Source organism: Camellia sinensis, chromosome 10 (assembly GCF_055761805.1).
Source record: "Camellia sinensis isolate YWXY chromosome 10, ASM5576180v1, whole genome shotgun sequence".
Lineage (NCBI taxonomy): Eukaryota > Viridiplantae > Streptophyta > Magnoliopsida > Ericales > Theaceae > Camellia > Camellia sinensis.
In genome coordinates this window covers 144,660,929-144,681,604 of record NC_138970.1, presented here as the reverse complement: position 1 = coordinate 144,681,604, position 20,676 = coordinate 144,660,929, and the positions used below count along the sequence as shown (strand labels likewise).

At 35.6% G+C, this 20,676-nt stretch overlaps 1 protein-coding gene across 1 annotated transcript; it reads left to right on the top strand.

Moving 5' to 3' along the window:
- Positions 1-728: 728 nt before the first annotated feature.
- On the top strand, positions 729-20,333 carry LOC145800740 (uncharacterized). The gene is made up of 3 exons (XM_082890473.1): positions 729-786; positions 2,868-3,421; positions 19,310-20,333. Exons 1-3 carry the CDS (start codon positions 729-731, stop codon positions 20,045-20,047), a joined length of 1,350 nt encoding a protein of 449 aa, XP_082746599.1. The 3' UTR covers positions 20,048-20,333.
- Positions 20,334-20,676: the final 343 nt, after the last annotated feature.

The following is a 20,676-nucleotide window of genomic DNA, read 5'->3' as shown; positions in this document are numbered from 1 at the left end:
AATCATCATCATATGTAATGAACACCGAATTTTAAAAAGTAAATATTTTTATTTTAATATTTTGAAAATTAATATTTAATTAAAAATATTTTGAAGTATAGAATATTATAGAATTATTTAATTGTTTAATTTCCTTATTTGATATGATGCAATTTCTCATTTTCTCAGTTTTTATTTTGATTTCCTATTGTATTAGTTTCTAATTCTCCAATAATTAAGTTTATTATAAATAATGGTTTTAAGCCTTAGGATGAGAGAGTTTTTTTAGGGCATTCGGTCCATAAATCAAATTTTGAATTTTCGTTGCCCCAAAGTCCTAAGTTTAAAATACTTTGTCCATAAGGACAAGGCACAACAAAATGACCACACTACCTATGTATATATATATGGTTTCCAAGCCAAACCGTAGCCACTCCACTCTTCTCTCTCTATCACTCTTTTCTCTCTCATCTCTCTTACGCACCAAACCCTCACTGTTCATCTCTCTCTCCTCCTCTTTCCAGATCGGTGTCGTAGCGCCGTAGGGCGGCAGCCCGTGGTATGTGTAACTGTCGACGATAGAAGATCCAAACCCTAGCCACTCATCTGTTCCCGTCGTGTCTTTCTTTCTTCTCTCTTCTGCTTACCAAACCCTCACGGCTCGTCTCTATCACTCACCGCTCGTCTCTCTCCAGATTGATGCAGTAACGCCATATGGTGGCGGCACGTGGTATGTGTAACTATCGGCGATGGAGGATCCAAGAGTCGGCGATAGAGGTGGATCTGGTTTTGGAAGATGGCTTCACTGTGAAAGCAAGACAAATCTGTCTTGAGATTTTGATGAACACCGACTCTGTCTTGTTGGAGCAACAAATCAAATGAGCACAGCAGTAATTCAATGAAAGAAGAGGTAAAGCCAGTCGTAATGAAGGTTTTGAACCCTTGCCCGACATGCCTTTGTGGCCGATTGCCCTGGCAAGTGCACCATTTCCTAATACATTTCATTCTCATCTCTCTCTCTCTCTCTCTAAATCGACCTGTCTGTATATCTACATATATGGTATAAATTTGTGTAAAATGGACAATTCGTCTCTGAATTGATCGTTGTTACTCCAAAGATCAATGAAGTTGTGTGACACAGTTCGAATGCGAAAGTTCTTCGAAAGAGTTAGTCAAAATGCTGAAGAGAAAGAATTCGAAGAAGAATCGAAAGTTCTCTCTCTTTTTCACTCCCTAGAAAATGAAAGAGGAATTGGGATCTAAATCTGATCGGATCTATTCAAATTTATAAACAAATTTAAACAGATAATCTGTAAATTTAAACATATAAAGAAAATTTAAACAACACATTTTTTTGAATTGTAATTTTTGTTGACTGTTGATTTTTGTTGTTGTTGATGTTGTTGATGTTGATGTTGGTTTGCTTCTACATCATAGGATATCATCTTCTTCTTATTCTTAGTTTGAAAGAATGACTTAGTTGTGGTTTCGAATATTGAAAAAAATGTAAACAAAAAAAAAGTAATGGTGGTTTTAAGGTAAAAATAGTGGTGACTGGTGAGTAATCAATCCCCTATGTTGTGATGTGTGGAATGATCATATTTGTTTGTTATGTAAATATGGATAGAGATATTCTTTTGTTTTAGATGTCTACTCTACTTTGTCAATTTCTTTTCGGTTTTCAAATCAAGTGTTAAGAGAATCACACCCGTTTTATGGAGGGGCAACCCCGGAAGGTCAGTGACCAAGAGAGACAGAGACAAAGATAGAAGTTAGATCTGGGTTTCTCTTTTGTCTCTCATCAGGCAACTATAGTTTGCAGCCATGGTGGATCATAGTTCTCAACCTGATATCATAGCAAATTTGAGCCTTAATCCTAATCTTTTCACCAACATTCATCATGCATAGATAACTATTTATATTGTTTTGATCATAAATTCCTATTTATATTCATTTTTATGGATTTGTCAGTTTTTTATTTATTTTTACTCATTGTAATTTAAGTGAATTTACTTGACAGATATATAGCATCGAACAACTGGTCCATTATGTTTGGTTTGATCATAGATCCCAATTTATATTCATTTTTCTAAATATATATATGGTATGTAATTTGCACAGATAAGAGAAACGATAATAAAGATTTATGTATGAATGTATGTACGTAATTTGCACAGATAAGTATAAGAGGAAGAAAGATTTGTTGATGTGTTGTTGTAGTAGATAATTCCAACAGATAGAAAACAAGTTTGGGAAATTTTAAATAGATAGATCAAACATTTGTATTCTTAAATAGATAGAGAAAGAACTCACTGATTTTAAACAGATAGAGAGAAAATTTTAAACAAATAAAGAGAGAAACCCAAAGATTTTGAACAGATAAGGGAAAAAATTCAACAGATAGTAAAAAAATTTGAACACATAGACAAAAAAATTGAACAGATAAAAAATAATTTGAACAGATAGATATAAATTTGAGTTGATAGTCAACAAAAGGTCAACAGTAAAAAAAAAAAGTCGACAGATAAATTAAAAAGTAAAATTGAAAACAAAATGTCCTTTAAAACAAATAAAAGGACTTCTCACCAACAAAAAATATTCACTGGATCTAATGTCTTATTCCCTCCTTAAGTTAGACTTTTCAACAATTAACCCTTTTTTATGATTAATAAAATTGTGAGTTGAAATATTCTTTTGATCCAACCTTGGTTATTCTTTATGAATTAACTATTATTGAGTCTTTATTATCGATATTCTTTGTAAATCAACGAGTTTAAGGATGAATCTTATTTCCGGCATTAATTTTTCAATCGACGAATTCTAAAATTGTTACTATTTTGTGTCTCGCATTGCATTATATGTTAAAGTGTCTTCGTTTTTTTGATCAGCAGTTAAAGTGCCTTTGTGGGAAGCAATCCTGGGAAAAAAACAGAAATATGAATCTGCTGTGAGCCTTGCCAAGTTCTTAATATTAAAAGATACCTCATGGGATGTTCCTCAAACTAACATAATTCTTACTACCCCTAAAACCCATAAATATGGTGAATTGGCCTCTTCTAATTCCTGGGTCCAACTGGTTGGGGAGGTACAAAAAACTCCAAGAGGTAGCAAAATAAAGACACCTGAAACCCCGCTATTCTTGGCTACAAAATCAGGCATTTTGGAAATTGTTAAGGAAATACTTAATAAGTATCCTCAGGCAATTGAGCATATTGATCACGAAGGGCGGAATATACTTCATGTGGCAATTCAGTACCGCCAAATACATATTTTTGATTTTGTGGAGAAGATGGAAGTTCCAATGAAGAATCTTATGAGAAAGATTACCGACCATGGGAACTCTGTGTTGCATATGATTGGGGATAAGCCAGATGATGATGATTTTGATGAAGACATGAGAAGCCCTGCGCTGGTATTGCGAGAAAATTTGCTCTTGTTTGAGGTGAAAATACTTTTCTTGATTTCCACATGCACAAAGCACATATTACAACTTGTTATATACTTTCCTTGCATATTAATATTATACGAACATTTTTGTGGAAAGTTTGAAGTTGTTGGATCAAGGACTTGTGTCATTTGTTTCTTTCATTAGGATCTCAATCCAACAACTTTATTTATTTATTTATTTATTTTTGATCAACAAAGAAAATGAAACTTATTGATGAAACAGAAAACTATTACATCAATAAAAGAAAGAGGAGAATGAGTGCAAAAGGTATCTCAGTCCAACAACTTGAAGCTCCTTAGTTTGAGAAAAATAATATCAAACTACGAATCTAAAATTTGTTATCCATTCTTAAGTCTGAGTTCCTACTATTTTAGAAATATTATACATCAATGAATTTTTACTTAATTTTGTTACCACTACATACAAAGTACATAGTAGGGTTTACATTAATAAATACATATAATACTTATGAAGTTATTATACCTGTTGTTCAGTGGTAAAAATATATATTAAAAAATTGGTTGATTTTATTATAACTATAGTAATATGATTTTATTATATTTATTTTAAAATATATATATTTCATTCATTTTTTAAAAATAAATATAATAATTAAAATAATATGACTCTAATTTTCATATCAATATAATTTTTTTCAATAAAATCATCTACGTATAAAGTTAGACAAAATAATTGACTTAGAATTGTAGAGATGAGACCATGATAGACTTCACAAGTCGAGCAATGATCCTCTAGAATTATTTTTTTTTTAAAGTTTTCTAAAGTGGTGCATTGTGTGGCTGAGATTTAATAACAAGTCACATCAACTTTTCAGCATTAAATCTCAACTACACAATATACTGCTTTAGAAAATTTTAGAAAAAAATCACTCTAGAGGATTCTTGGTGTCACAAGTCTTGTGAGAACCCGAATATAAAAATTAAGTAAATAATTAAATAATAATATTACAATCTCAAATATTTTTGTGGTGAATTCTAAGGTGCAAATTAAATATTATTGGAGGATGTTTTAATTAATTTTAAACTTAAAATAAATTTGTGGTGAAAGCATTTAATTTAGAGGCAAGATTTATTATAAAAAAATATATATATATAGAGAGAGAGGAAGGTGTGACTTGAACTCTAGACCACAAGGTTAATTTATAAGACTCCTACCATTTGAGTTACATATAACTTATACATATATTTTGTATATTTATTTATTTATTTGACCTATGTGTGCCCACTGCTAGTATAAAATAAAATAAACACAAACCCTACTCTATTATTTGTTCACCACATAGGGCAACAACACAGCAGCCACGGGAGAAGGTTTGAGAGAAGGAAAAAAAGAAGAAGATGTTGCAATCAAAGAACTTTTGGGTGTGTTGTGTTGTGTTGTGTGTGATCATCAAAGGTTAGTCCTCTTAGGTTTTCTTCTCTTCTTTCTTTGTTCTATCCTTATTCTATAATTATTTTATTCATTCATGGAGAGGTTGTAGGTTTGTGTATTGTGTATATAGATATCCTATTAAGAAACTTGAGGAGCTAAATTTATGTGTAAAGATTGGGTGTAATTTTCAGTCCAAAAAATTCTGCACAGAATCGCAAACTTTAAAAATCAAGAAACCATATCAAACGGATGAATTTTAATCTGAAATTTTTACAGTAGATCAATTACACATTGAATTGCATATCTGAATATTTTCATAATTTTTGGGAGTCGAAATCCATATAAATTGAGGTATTCAAATCTGTCCAGGAAACCAGTCCAAAACAGTAAATTCGGGATTGTTGTTCTCTTTGGGTATAAATCCAAAAATTATCAAATTAGTGTCATTAGAACCGGTTACGAGACTAGTTTCGTATGTTTTTGGCCTTGCATTGATTGCTCGTGTATATTAAGAGAACCGTCAATTTCTTTAAAGTGCTGCAGAAAATAACCTGTTTGGATATAATTAATTGTAGAAAATTATTTTGATAAGCAAATCAAGTGAAACCAATTGGGTTTGAAACTTAGTATATATTAGATCATATCTGGAGGTTATTGGAATTTTTTGAATAGCGTGGAGTGGGTTTTGTAATTTTCAAAGTTAGCGAATAGATTGGGAAAACTAGTTTAAAACACTGTTTTATCTTAAAGTTATTTTTAGTTAAGTTTCGATCGGAACCTATGTCTTGGGTGATTTTAGACCTTCAAGAACATGAACTTAGGTAATATTTAAGAGTAACGGTGAGTTGGGTTGAGCCGTGTTAGTGCGCTTTAGTTTGGGGTTACTTAGTCCGTATTCTTTAGTATTTTTAAATTAGTAGTGACGTGTAGTTTTCATATTGGTTCAGGGCACTAGTTGGACTTTCATACTCTATTCGAGGATTATATTATTTCGTTTCCAGGTGAGTAGTTTCATGCTACGTATTTTTATAAATGTTCCCTTACCCTGAACTGTTGGAAAAATTAAATTGTTGTTTCATGATTAAACTGTTTTGATAAATTATTATATTATCAATTGAATCAAATTATTTCTGAAACACGTGTGAACTTGGCATACTGTAAACTATTTGTTTTGGTCTCATGTTTATAATGATGAACCACCATGTTTTGCGAAAACTGATGTGTATTGATTATTGGGACCATGTGTGTATTTAGCCCAGGGAAATTATTCCACTGTGTGTGGTGACTCTGGCCACTAGGGAACAGATCCGGGTTGGGCCGTGATGACTCTATTGCTCAACGATTGTAAGGAACAGACCTTTAAAAACAACTAGGTGACCTTCAATCGGATCGTCTATGAGAAAAGGCCCAGGTGCCACCCTGAGGATGACTCTTAGTTCGGTATTGGATCCAACGGGGCTTATAGCCTGAGAAATGTGTGGCAGATTATTTGTTTTTATTGGTACCCAGAAAAGTATTGGTGTTCATGTTATAATCTGTTTTAAGTGGAAAATGTCGTTTATCATGTTCTTGCGAGACATGAGTATTTTAAGTGTTGATTTGTGGAACCTTCTTTTGAAACAGATTGTATTTACCAAACTGTATGCCAATCTAGTTTCTGTGATATATATCTTATTTTGAAATTTATCCTTGTTTTCAAAACTGTATTTACTATCCATGTTGCTACTCACTGAGCTATCAGCTGACTTAGTTTTTATCACTTCCAGGTATTAGAAGGACTTAGAGTGGACTCATGGCGTAGCGGGGACTCAATTGCATGGACCTCTAGGGCATTCCTTTAGTTTAGAGTGTTATGTCAAGTTTGTGCATATTTATATTTATTCTTATCGAAGTTCATTTAGGATTATTTTTGCTAGGTGGGTTGTTTATATCCCATAAGTTTGGATGGTTTTTGATTACGGTTGATTTTGCCGTTTATAATTGTGACATGTCTGGATTGAGTTTTGGTTATTTATTATTGGACTATTGTTCAGTTGTTCAATGTGATTGGATTCGTGTTTAGGCTTACGTGTGCCTTGGGCTAAGTCCCTGTGGGCCACGGCCGGTCATGCCCGGATTTGGGGTGTGACAATTGTGGTATCAGAGCTGTAGATTTATCGAGTTACATATCTTGCATTTCATCATTTAGACGAGGTCCGAGTCCTTATAGTCCTTAGTAGTGTTTGGTTAAGTTAGTTTTGTTTAAACTTGTGTTGAATCTTTCTTGATTTCAGTTTGAGGTTAAGCGTTGGTACCTAGATATTTACACGGATTTTTGATTCTTTGTGAGCCTTTGATGTTTGTATTATCGTGTGTAATCCATTAGGAGAAACAGTAGTGTTAAGAGATGTCTGTAGATCTTGTTAGATAAAGATGGATGGTAGGATTTTTCTAGTGGATTTGATTTCTTTAGAGATGGAGGATTTTGATGTGATTTTGGAGATGGATTTGTTGACGAAGCATCATGCTTCTATTGATTGTTTTAGAATGGGAGTAGTTTTTGCTATACTGGGACAACTTGAGTTTTTCTTTCAGGGAGATAGGAAAGGGTCTTCTATTTGTTTTATTTCGTCCCTTCAGGCTAACCGAATGTTGAGAAAAGGGTGTCATGATTATTTAGTTTGTGTGGTGAGTACTGAACTTCCAGAATAGAAGTTAGAGGAATTGCCTGTAGTGAGTGATTGTGTTGATGTTTTTCTAAAGGATCTACCTAGACTTCGTCTAGATCGTGAGGTAGAATTTTTCCATTAACTTGGTCCCCAACACAACACTTATTTCTAAAGTGCCCTATATAATGGCACCATTGGAGTTGAGGGAGTTACAAACTCAGTTACAGGAGTTGCTAGACAAAAGTTTTGTTAGGCCTAGTGTCTCACCTTGGGGAGCACCTGTGTTGTTTGTGAAGAAGAAGGATGAGTCTATGAGATTGTGTATTGATTATAGAGAACCGAACAAAGTCACAGTGGAGAATAGGTATCCTTTGCCACGTATTGATGACCAATTGCAGAGAGCTCAGGTATTCTCTAAGATTGACTTGAGGTCAGGCTATCACCAGTTGAAAGTAAGGAATGAGGATGTTCCTAAGACTGCTTTTAGAACCCGTTATGGGCATTATGAGTTTTTGGCGATGCCTTTTGGTCTCACAAATGCAACAGCCGCATTCATGGATTCGATGAACAGAGTATTCAAACCCCAACTGAATAAATTTGTGGTAGTGTTTATTGATGACATCCTAATTTAATCGAGTAAGGAGGAACATGAGCAGCATTTGATGGTAGTACTTCAGATCCTTAGGGAGAAGAGACTGTATGCAAAATTTAAGAAGTGTGCATTTTGGTTGAGCATTGTATCCTTTTTGGGTCATGTGGTAAGTAAAGATGGGGTATTTGTGGATATCACGAAGGTGGTAGCAATTATTGATTGGCCGCGACCTACTTTTGTGACAGAGATACGTAGCTTTCTAGGGCTTGCTGGATATTATAGACAGTTTGTGGAAGGATTCTCCCATATTGCTTTGCCATTTATAAATCTCACTAGGAAAGAGGTAAAGTTTGAGTGAAATGATGATTGTGAGTGTAGCTTCCAAGAGTTTAATCAGAAGTTGACATCAGCTCCAATCCTTGCCTTATCTACTGATGGTGGTGGTTTTGTGATTTATAGTGATGTTTCATGATAGGGTTTAGGATGTGTGCCCATGCAGCATAGGAAGAAGATTACTTATACGTCACAACAGTTGAAAGTACATGAGAGAAATTATCCTACGCACGACTTGGAGTTAGCAACAATGATTTTCGCTCTTAAGATCTAGCGACATTATTTGTATGGAGAGTCATGTGAGATTTACACTGATCATAAGAGTTTGAAGTATATTTTCACACAGAAGGAACTAAATTTGAGGCAAAGAAGATGGCTTGAGTTACTAAAAGATTTCGATGTAAATGTTTTGTATCATCCAGGGAAGGAAATATAGTGGCGGATGCCTTGAGTAAGAAGGTCGCAATTGGAGATACAGCTGCTTTGTGTATTAAGAGTTGTTTTGTGGAAGACACGAGACGTTTGAGACTTGAGGTTGTTACGCCTGGTGATAGGGCTTATTGTAGTCAATTGACAGTTCAGCCAATCTTTAGAGAACGGATTCGTTTAGCTCAGGAGATTGACCCCCAGTGTGAGCGTATTAAAGGAGAGATGGTAGAGGGTAAGCATGTAGACTTTGTGGTTAGTGATGATGGGTTGCTTAGATTCCGTAGCCGAATTTGTGTTCCTGCTGGTGGTGATTGGAGGAAGGAGATTATGACGGAGGCACATAGTTCTAGTTACAGCATTCATCCAGGAAGCACTAAGATGTATCGGGATCTTCATGAACATTTTTGGTGGAATGGTATGAAGGGAGATATTGCAGAATTCGTGTCTCAGTGTTTGGTGTGTCAACAGGTTAAAGTAAAACATCAGAAACCTGCTGGGAAACTATAACCCTTACCTCTACCAGAGTGGAAGTGGGATCATATTACTATGGACTTTGTGTGTGGTTTACCTCATACTAGTAGTAATCACGATGCAGTTTGGGTAGTTGTTGATAGATTAACCAAGTCAGCACATTTTATTGTAGTATGGATGACCTGTTCTCTAGCTCGATTTGCACAGTTGTATGTGAAGGAGATTGTTAGATTGCATGGTGCACTAGTGTCAATAGTGTCAGATCGGGACCCTCGTTTTGTGTCTAAGTTTTGGGGTGCGTTACAATCAGCTATGGGTATTCGGTTAAATTTTAGTTCAACTTATCACCCTCAGACAGATGGGCAATCGGAGAGGACTATTCAAACCCTTGAGGATATGTTGAGGGCTTGTGCTTTGGAGTGGAGAGGTAATTGGGATGATTATTTGCCGCTTATGGAGTTTGCATATAATAATAGTTATCATTCTAGTTTGGAAGTAGCCCCTTATGAGGCTTTGTATGGAAGGAAGTGTAGGTCTCCTTTGTGTTGATATGAGGTTGGTGAAAGGGAAATGTTGGGACTTGATTTGGTGGAGGATGCTACACAGAAAATTATCACCTTTAGAAAGAGATAATTGATAGCTCAGAGTAGACAAAAAAGTTATGCTGATCATCGTAGGAGAGATTTAGAGTTTCATGTGGGGGATATGGTATTCTTGAAAGTACCACCATGGAAAGGAGTCATCAGGTTTGGAAAGGAATGAAAGTTGAGTTCTAGATACATTGGACCATTTGAGGTATTAGAGAAGGTTAGTGAGGTTGTGTACCGTGTTGTTTTACCCCCTAGGTTGGCAGGAGTGCATAATGTGTTTTACGCGTCTATGCTGAGGAAATATGTGCATAGTCCGTCGTATGTGATAGATTATGAGCCGCTTCAGATTAGAGAGGATTTTTCGTATGAGGAGATGCCTGTTCAGATTTTGTATTCAGAAGAGAAAATGTTGCGTACAAACGCCATTAAATTGGTTAAGGTACTGTGGCGTAATCATCTAGTTGAAGAGGCAACTTGGGAACGCGAGGATGAGATGCGCAAGAAGTACCCACATCTATTCTCATGATTTACTCAGGTTAGTTTCGAGGACGAAACTTTTTTTTTAGGAGGGGAGAATGTGAGAACCCGAATATAAAAATTAAGTAAATAATTAAATAATAATATTACAATCTCAAATATTTTTGTGGTGAATTCTAAGGTGCAAATTAAATATTATTGGAGGATGTTTTAATTAATTTTAAACTTAAAATAAATTTGTGGTGAAAGCATTTAATTTAGAGGCAAGATTTATTATAAAAAAATATATATATATAGAGAGAGAGGAAGGTGTGACTTGAACTCTAGACCACAAGGTTAATTTATAAGACTCCTACCATTTGAGTTACATATAACTTATACATATATTTTGTATATTTATTTATTTATTTGACCTATGTGTGCCCACTGCTAGTATAAAATAAAATAAACACAAACCCTACTCTATTATTTGTTCACCACATAGGGCAACAACACAGCAGCCACGGGAGAAGGTTTGAGAGAAGGAAAAAAAGAAGAAGATGTTGCAATCAAAGAACTTTTGGGTGTGTTGTGTTGTGTTGTGTGTGATCATCAAAGGTTAGTCCTCTTAGGTTTTCTTCTCTTCTTTCTTTGTTCTATCCTTATTCTATAATTATTTTATTCATTCATGGAGAGGTTGTAGGTTTGTGTATTGTGTATATAGATATCCTATTAAGAAACTTGAGGAGCTAAATTTATGTGTAAAGATTGGGTGTAATTTTCAGTCCAAAAAATTCTGCACAGAATCGCAAACTTTAAAAATCAAGAAACCATATCAAACGGATGAATTTTAATCTGAAATTTTTACAGTAGATCAATTACACATTGAATTGCATATCTGAATATTTTCATAATTTTTGGGAGTCGAAATCCATATAAATTGAGGTATTCAAATCTGTCCAGGAAACCAGTCCAAAACAGTAAATTCGGGATTGTTGTTCTCTTTGGGTATAAATCCAAAAATTATCAAATTAGTGTCATTAGAACCGGTTACGAGACTAGTTTCGTATGTTTTTGGCCTTGCATTGATTGCTCGTGTATATTAAGAGAACCGTCAATTTCTTTAAAGTGCTGCAGAAAATAACCTGTTTGGATATAATTAATTGTAGAAAATTATTTTGATAAGCAAATCAAGTGAAACCAATTGGGTTTGAAACTTAGTATATATTAGATCATATCTGGAGGTTATTGGAATTTTTTGAATAGCGTGGAGTGGGTTTTGTAATTTTCAAAGTTAGCGAATAGATTGGGAAAACTAGTTTAAAACACTGTTTTATCTTAAAGTTATTTTTAGTTAAGTTTCGATCGGAACCTATGTCTTGGGTGATTTTAGACCTTCAAGAACATGAACTTAGGTAATATTTAAGAGTAACGGTGAGTTGGGTTGAGCCGTGTTAGTGCGCTTTAGTTTGGGGTTACTTAGTCCGTATTCTTTAGTATTTTTAAATTAGTAGTGACGTGTAGTTTTCATATTGGTTCAGGGCACTAGTTGGACTTTCATACTCTATTCGAGGATTATATTATTTCGTTTCCAGGTGAGTAGTTTCATGCTACGTATTTTTATAAATGTTCCCTTACCCTGAACTGTTGGAAAAATTAAATTGTTGTTTCATGATTAAACTGTTTTGATAAATTATTATATTATCAATTGAATCAAATTATTTCTGAAACACGTGTGAACTTGGCATACTGTAAACTATTTGTTTTGGTCTCATGTTTATAATGATGAACCACCATGTTTTGCGAAAACTGATGTGTATTGATTATTGGGACCATGTGTGTATTTAGCCCAGGGAAATTATTCCACTGTGTGTGGTGACTCTGGCCACTAGGGAACAGATCCGGGTTGGGCCGTGATGACTCTATTGCTCAACGATTGTAAGGAACAGACCTTTAAAAACAACTAGGTGACCTTCAATCGGATCGTCTATGAGAAAAGGCCCAGGTGCCACCCTGAGGATGACTCTTAGTTCGGTATTGGATCCAACGGGGCTTATAGCCTGAGAAATGTGTGGCAGATTATTTGTTTTTATTGGTACCCAGAAAAGTATTGGTGTTCATGTTATAATCTGTTTTAAGTGGAAAATGTCGTTTATCATGTTCTTGCGAGACATGAGTATTTTAAGTGTTGATTTGTGGAACCTTCTTTTGAAACAGATTGTATTTACCAAACTGTATGCCAATCTAGTTTCTGTGATATATATCTTATTTTGAAATTTATCCTTGTTTTCAAAACTGTATTTACTATCCATGTTGCTACTCACTGAGCTATCAGCTGACTTAGTTTTTATCACTTCCAGGTATTAGAAGGACTTAGAGTGGACTCATGGCGTAGCGGGGACTCAATTGCATGGACCTCTAGGGCATTCCTTTAGTTTAGAGTGTTATGTCAAGTTTGTGCATATTTATATTTATTCTTATCGAAGTTCATTTAGGATTATTTTTGCTAGGTGGGTTGTTTATATCCCATAAGTTTGGATGGTTTTTGATTACGGTTGATTTTGCCGTTTATAATTGTGACATGTCTGGATTGAGTTTTGGTTATTTATTATTGGACTATTGTTCAGTTGTTCAATGTGATTGGATTCGTGTTTAGGCTTACGTGTGCCTTGGGCTAAGTCCCTGTGGGCCACGGCCGGTCATGCCCGGATTTGGGGTGTGACAATTGTGGTATCAGAGCTGTAGATTTATCGAGTTACATATCTTGCATTTCATCATTTAGACGAGGTCCGAGTCCTTATAGTCCTTAGTAGTGTTTGGTTAAGTTAGTTTTGTTTAAACTTGTGTTGAATCTTTCTTGATTTCAGTTTGAGGTTAAGCGTTGGTACCTAGATATTTACACGGATTTTTGATTCTTTGTGAGCCTTTGATGTTTGTATTATCGTGTGTAATCCATTAGGAGAAACAGTAGTGTTAAGAGATGTCTGTAGATCTTGTTAGATAAAGATGGATGGTAGGATTTTTCTAGTGGATTTGATTTCTTTAGAGATGGAGGATTTTGATGTGATTTTGGAGATGGATTTGTTGACGAAGCATCATGCTTCTATTGATTGTTTTAGAATGGGAGTAGTTTTTGCTATACTGGGACAACTTGAGTTTTTCTTTCAGGGAGATAGGAAAGGGTCTTCTATTTGTTTTATTTCGTCCCTTCAGGCTAACCGAATGTTGAGAAAAGGGTGTCATGATTATTTAGTTTGTGTGGTGAGTACTGAACTTCCAGAATAGAAGTTAGAGGAATTGCCTGTAGTGAGTGATTGTGTTGATGTTTTTCTAAAGGATCTACCTAGACTTCGTCTAGATCGTGAGGTAGAATTTTTCCATTAACTTGGTCCCCAACACAACACTTATTTCTAAAGTACCCTATATAATGGCACCATTGGAGTTGAGGGAGTTACAAACTCAGTTACAGGAGTTGCTAGACAAAAGTTTTGTTAGGCCTAGTGTCTCACCTTGGGGAGCACCTGTGTTGTTTGTGAAGAAGAAGGATGAGTCTATGAGATTGTGTATTGATTATAGAGAACCGAACAAAGTCACAGTGGAGAATAGGTATCCTTTGCCACGTATTGATGACCAATTGCAGAGAGCTCAGGTATTCTCTAAGATTGACTTGAGGTCAGGCTATCACCAGTTGAAAGTAAGGAATGAGGATGTTCCTAAGACTGCTTTTAGAACCCGTTATGGGCATTATGAGTTTTTGGCGATGCCTTTTGGTCTCACAAATGCAACAGCCGCATTCATGGATTCGATGAACAGAGTATTCAAACCCCAACTGAATAAATTTGTGGTAGTGTTTATTGATGACATCCTAATTTAATCGAGTAAGGAGGAACATGAGCAGCATTTGATGGTAGTACTTCAGATCCTTAGGGAGAAGAGACTGTATGCAAAATTTAAGAAGTGTGCATTTTGGTTGAGCATTGTATCCTTTTTGGGTCATGTGGTAAGTAAAGATGGGGTATTTGTGGATATCACGAAGGTGGTAGCAATTATTGATTGGCCGCGACCTACTTTTGTGACAGAGATACGTAGCTTTCTAGGGCTTGCTGGATATTATAGACAGTTTGTGGAAGGATTCTCCCATATTGCTTTGCCATTTATAAATCTCACTAGGAAAGAGGTAAAGTTTGAGTGAAATGATGATTGTGAGTGTAGCTTCCAAGAGTTTAATCAGAAGTTGACATCAGCTCCAATCCTTGCCTTATCTACTGATGGTGGTGGTTTTGTGATTTATAGTGATGTTTCATGATAGGGTTTAGGATGTGTGCCCATGCAGCATAGGAAGAAGATTACTTATACGTCACAACAGTTGAAAGTACATGAGAGAAATTATCCTACGCACGACTTGGAGTTAGCAACAATGATTTTCGCTCTTAAGATCTAGCGACATTATTTGTATGGAGAGTCATGTGAGATTTACACTGATCATAAGAGTTTGAAGTATATTTTCACACAGAAGGAACTAAATTTGAGGCAAAGAAGATGGCTTGAGTTACTAAAAGATTTCGATGTAAATGTTTTGTATCATCCAGGGAAGGAAATATAGTGGCGGATGCCTTGAGTAAGAAGGTCGCAATTGGAGATACAGCTGCTTTGTGTATTAAGAGTTGTTTTGTGGAAGACACGAGACGTTTGAGACTTGAGGTTGTTACGCCTGGTGATAGGGCTTATTGTAGTCAATTGACAGTTCAGCCAATCTTTAGAGAACGGATTCGTTTAGCTCAGGAGATTGACCCCCAGTGTGAGCGTATTAAAGGAGAGATGGTAGAGGGTAAGCATGTAGACTTTGTGGTTAGTGATGATGGGTTGCTTAGATTCCGTAGCCGAATTTGTGTTCCTGCTGGTGGTGATTGGAGGAAGGAGATTATGACGGAGGCACATAGTTCTAGTTACAGCATTCATCCAGGAAGCACTAAGATGTATCGGGATCTTCATGAACATTTTTGGTGGAATGGTATGAAGGGAGATATTGCAGAATTCGTGTCTCAGTGTTTGGTGTGTCAACAGGTTAAAGTAAAACATCAGAAACCTGCTGGGAAACTATAACCCTTACCTCTACCAGAGTGGAAGTGGGATCATATTACTATGGACTTTGTGTGTGGTTTACCTCATACTAGTAGTAATCACGATGCAGTTTGGGTAGTTGTTGATAGATTAACCAAGTCAGCACATTTTATTGTAGTATGGATGACCTGTTCTCTAGCTCGATTTGCACAGTTGTATGTGAAGGAGATTGTTAGATTGCATGGTGCACTAGTGTCAATAGTGTCAGATCGGGACCCTCGTTTTGTGTCTAAGTTTTGGGGTGCGTTACAATCAGCTATGGGTATTCGGTTAAATTTTAGTTCAACTTATCACCCTCAGACAGATGGGCAATCGGAGAGGACTATTCAAACCCTTGAGGATATGTTGAGGGCTTGTGCTTTGGAGTGGAGAGGTAATTGGGATGATTATTTGCCGCTTATGGAGTTTGCATATAATAATAGTTATCATTCTAGTTTGGAAGTAGCCCCTTATGAGGCTTTGTATGGAAGGAAGTGTAGGTCTCCTTTGTGTTGATATGAGGTTGGTGAAAGGGAAATGTTGGGACTTGATTTGGTGGAGGATGCTACACAGAAAATTATCACCTTTAGAAAGAGATAATTGATAGCTCAGAGTAGACAAAAAAGTTATGCTGATCATCGTAGGAGAGATTTAGAGTTTCATGTGGGGGATATGGTATTCTTGAAAGTACCACCATGGAAAGGAGTCATCAGGTTTGGAAAGGAATGAAAGTTGAGTTCTAGATACATTGGACCATTTGAGGTATTAGAGAAGGTTAGTGAGGTTGTGTACCGTGTTGTTTTACCCCCTAGGTTGGCAGGAGTGCATAATGTGTTTTACGCGTCTATGCTGAGGAAATATGTGCATAGTCCGTCGTATGTGATAGATTATGAGCCGCTTCAGATTAGAGAGGATTTTTCGTATGAGGAGATGCCTGTTCAGATTTTGTATTCAGAAGAGAAAATGTTGCGTACAAACGCCATTAAATTGGTTAAGGTACTGTGGCGTAATCATCTAGTTGAAGAGGCAACTTGGGAACGCGAGGATGAGATGCGCAAGAAGTACCCACATCTATTCTCATGATTTACTCAGGTTAGTTTCGAGGACGAAACTTTTTTTTTAGGAGGGGAGAATGTGAGAACCCGAATATAAAAATTAAGTAAATAATTAAATAATAATATTACAATCTCAAATATTTTTGTGGTGAATTCTAAGGTGCAAATTAAATATTATTGGAGGATGTTTTAATTAATTTTAAACTTAAAATAAATTTGTGGTGAAAGCATTTAATTTAGAGGCAAGATTTATTATAAAAAAATATATATATATAGAGAGAGAGGAAGGTGTGACTTGAACTCTAGACCACAAGGTTAATTTATAAGACTCCTACCATTTGAGTTACATATAACTTATACATATATTTTGTATATTTATTTATTTATTTGACCTATGTGTGCCCACTGCTAGTATAAAATAAAATAAACACAAACCCTACTCTATTATTTGTTCACCACATAGGGCAACAACACAGCAGCCACGGGAGAAGGTTTGAGAGAAGGAAAAAAAGAAGAAGATGTTGCAATCAAAGAACTTTTGGGTGTGTTGTGTTGTGTTGTGTGTGATCATCAAAGGTTAGTCCTCTTAGGTTTTCTTCTCTTCTTTCTTTGTTCTATCCTTATTCTATAATTATTTTATTCATTCATGGAGAGGTTGTAGGTTTGTGTATTGTGTATATAGATATCCTATTAAGAAACTTGAGGAGCTAAATTTATGTGTAAAGATTGGGTGTAATTTTCAGTCCAAAAAATTCTGCACAGAATCGCAAACTTTAAAAATCAAGAAACCATATCAAACGGATGAATTTTAATCTGAAATTTTTACAGTAGATCAATTACACATTGAATTGCATATCTGAATATTTTCATAATTTTTGGGAGTCGAAATCCATATAAATTGAGGTATTCAAATCTGTCCAGGAAACCAGTCCAAAACAGTAAATTCGGGATTGTTGTTCTCTTTGGGTATAAATCCAAAAATTATCAAATTAGTGTCATTAGAACCGGTTACGAGACTAGTTTCGTATGTTTTTGGCCTTGCATTGATTGCTCGTGTATATTAAGAGAACCGTCAATTTCTTTAAAGTGCTGCAGAAAATAACCTGTTTGGATATAATTAATTGTAGAAAATTATTTTGATAAGCAAATCAAGTGAAACCAATTGGGTTTGAAACTTAGTATATATTAGATCATATCTGGAGGTTATTGGAATTTTTTGAATAGCGTGGAGTGGGTTTTGTAATTTTCAAAGTTAGCGAATAGATTGGGAAAACTAGTTTAAAACACTGTTTTATCTTAAAGTTATTTTTAGTTAAGTTTCGATCGGAACCTATGTCTTGGGTGATTTTAGACCTTCAAGAACATGAACTTAGGTAATATTTAAGAGTAACGGTGAGTTGGGTTGAGCCGTGTTAGTGCGCTTTAGTTTGGGGTTACTTAGTCCGTATTCTTTAGTATTTTTAAATTAGTAGTGACGTGTAGTTTTCATATTGGTTCAGGGCACTAGTTGGACTTTCATACTCTATTCGAGGATTATATTATTTCGTTTCCAGGTGAGTAGTTTCATGCTACGTATTTTTATAAATGTTCCCTTACCCTGAACTGTTGGAAAAATTAAATTGTTGTTTCATGATTAAACTGTTTTGATAAATTATTATATTATCAATTGAATCAAATTATTTCTGAAACACGTGTGAACTTGGCATACTGTAAACTATTTGTTTTGGTCTCATGTTTATAATGATGAACCACCATGTTTTGCGAAAACTGATGTGTATTGATTATTGGGACCATGTGTGTATTTAGCCCAGGGAAATTATTCCACTGTGTGTGGTGACTCTGGCCACTAGGGAACAGATCCGGGTTGGGCCGTGATGACTCTATTGCTCAACGATTGTAAGGAACAGACCTTTAAAAACAACTAGGTGACCTTCAATCGGATCGTCTATGAGAAAAGGCCCAGGTGCCACCCTGAGGATGACTCTTAGTTCGGTATTGGATCCAACGGGGCTTATAGCCTGAGAAATGTGTGGCAGATTATTTGTTTTTATTGGTACCCAGAAAAGTATTGGTGTTCATGTTATAATCTGTTTTAAGTGGAAAATGTCGTTTATCATGTTCTTGCGAGACATGAGTATTTTAAGTGTTGATTTGTGGAACCTTCTTTTGAAACAGATTGTATTTACCAAACTGTATGCCAATCTAGTTTCTGTGATATATATCTTATTTTGAAATTTATCCTTGTTTTCAAAACTGTATTTACTATCCATGTTGCTACTCACTGAGCTATCAGCTGACTTAGTTTTTATCACTTCCAGGTATTAGAAGGACTTAGAGTGGACTCATGGCGTAGCGGGGACTCAATTGCATGGACCTCTAGGGCATTCCTTTAGTTTAGAGTGTTATGTCAAGTTTGTGCATATTTATATTTATTCTTATCGAAGTTCATTTAGGATTATTTTTGCTAGGTGGGTTGTTTATATCCCATAAGTTTGGATGGTTTTTGATTACGGTTGATTTTGCCGTTTATAATTGTGACATGTCTGGATTGAGTTTTGGTTATTTATTATTGGACTATTGTTCAGTTGTTCAATGTGATTGGATTCGTGTTTAGGCTTACGTGTGCCTTGGGCTAAGTCCCTGTGGGCCACGGCCGGTCATGCCCGGATTTGGGGTGTGACAAGTCTAGCAACACCCTCGAGTCCACATAGCATACCTGAGCCAATCCTAACCCTAAATACTGCATTTGCTACAAACAACTGAATTGAAACAAAAATATAAGTAAAAAATCTCTTTTGATTTGGCTATCTTTGCAGCGAGTGAAGAAGAAATCCGCAAACAATTTCAAAAAGCACTACAACAACGATGGAAAGACGGCTGACAAGCTCTTTGCTGAAAGTAATGCTAAGCTTCGTAGAGATGCCCAAGAATGGCTAAAGCGCACTGCTGAAAATTGCTCCATCGTCGCTGTCGTTATCTCCACCGTTGCCTTTGCTGCAGCCTACACTGTCCCCGGAGGTCCCAATCAAGCCACCGGTTACCCACTTCTCCTCAACCAACCTTTCTTCATCATTTTTGCTTTGACAGATGCCCTCTCCCTCACATTCGCTTTGACATCCGTCATCACATTTCTCTCGATCCTCACCTCATCATTTCATTTAAAAGACTTCAAGCAATCTCTTCCTCAAAAACTTATGTTGGGGATTACATTGTTGAACCTCTCTGTGTCAATGATGATGCTAGCATTCGGCGCGACAGTGATTCTTCTGATACGTAACAAGGAACAGTGGTCGAGGATTGTGTCATACTCCGTGGCGTTCCTCCCAGTCTCCATCTTCACGCTTACATATTTGCCTCTCTATATTGAGCTGATGAAAACTTTCACCTATACACTCAAGAAAATCAGTGAGGCTTTTCCCGTTGTTTTTGTTCGATCTTGGGTCACCAAATCACTGAAGTGTAGTAGAACCTCCAACCCTAATGATCAATCTCTAGCCAATGCTAGTAGTTTCACAAGGTCTTCTGCAGCTCAAACCACTCATGATCCTGTTTAGAAGGCATGTTACGAAACATATATATATATATATATTGAAACTATTGCTTGTGTTGTATTTATGTTGTTCGACTAGGAAAGGGGAAGAGGGAGGTGCATATATATAAATAATGTGTGAGCAGGGAGTTGAAGGATATAATAGCCTTGCTATGTTATAAAATTGAATAAGTCTATGAATCAATATTTATTTACTCGGTATTTATCCCGAATAATGATGTGTGGTTAAGATTGAATTTGTATAGTATAAAGTTCAAGTATAAAATAATTATGAACTATAAGATGACAATTCCAAGTAGGATATAATATGATCGAAAGCCTTTGTGTCACGACTCCAATGCCTCCTAATTAAAGTGATGACGTGATCAAGATTCATGTACAATTGAACCCACAACATTTAAGTTGTAATCTTGACCACATTGAGTATTGGGAAGTTAATTTCAATTCATAAGTCACTTTACCAATACCTTTTGCAAATTTAAGAACCAAAATGTATGGGGCCAAGTTTTAAATTGGATAAATTATACATATACCTCTCAAAATTTACTTAAAATATTATCCTATGTAGTTTTGAAAATTACATACCATCCTTCAAGTTTTTAATTGCATAAAAAATAACTTATTTTATTTATA

Excerpts from the sequence above, each read along its gene's own strand:
- LOC145800740 (XM_082890473.1), top strand. The coding sequence starts at position 729 with ATGGAGGATCCAAGAGTCGGCGATAGAGGTGGATCTGGTTTTGGAAGA. Across the intron at positions 787-2,867 it reads TTTTGGAAGATGGCTTCACT|CAGTTAAAGTGCCTTTGTGG; the intron begins GTGAAAGCAAGA and ends TTTTTTGATCAG. Across the intron at positions 3,422-19,309 it reads AAAATTTGCTCTTGTTTGAG|CGAGTGAAGAAGAAATCCGC; the intron begins GTGAAAATACTT and ends CTATCTTTGCAG.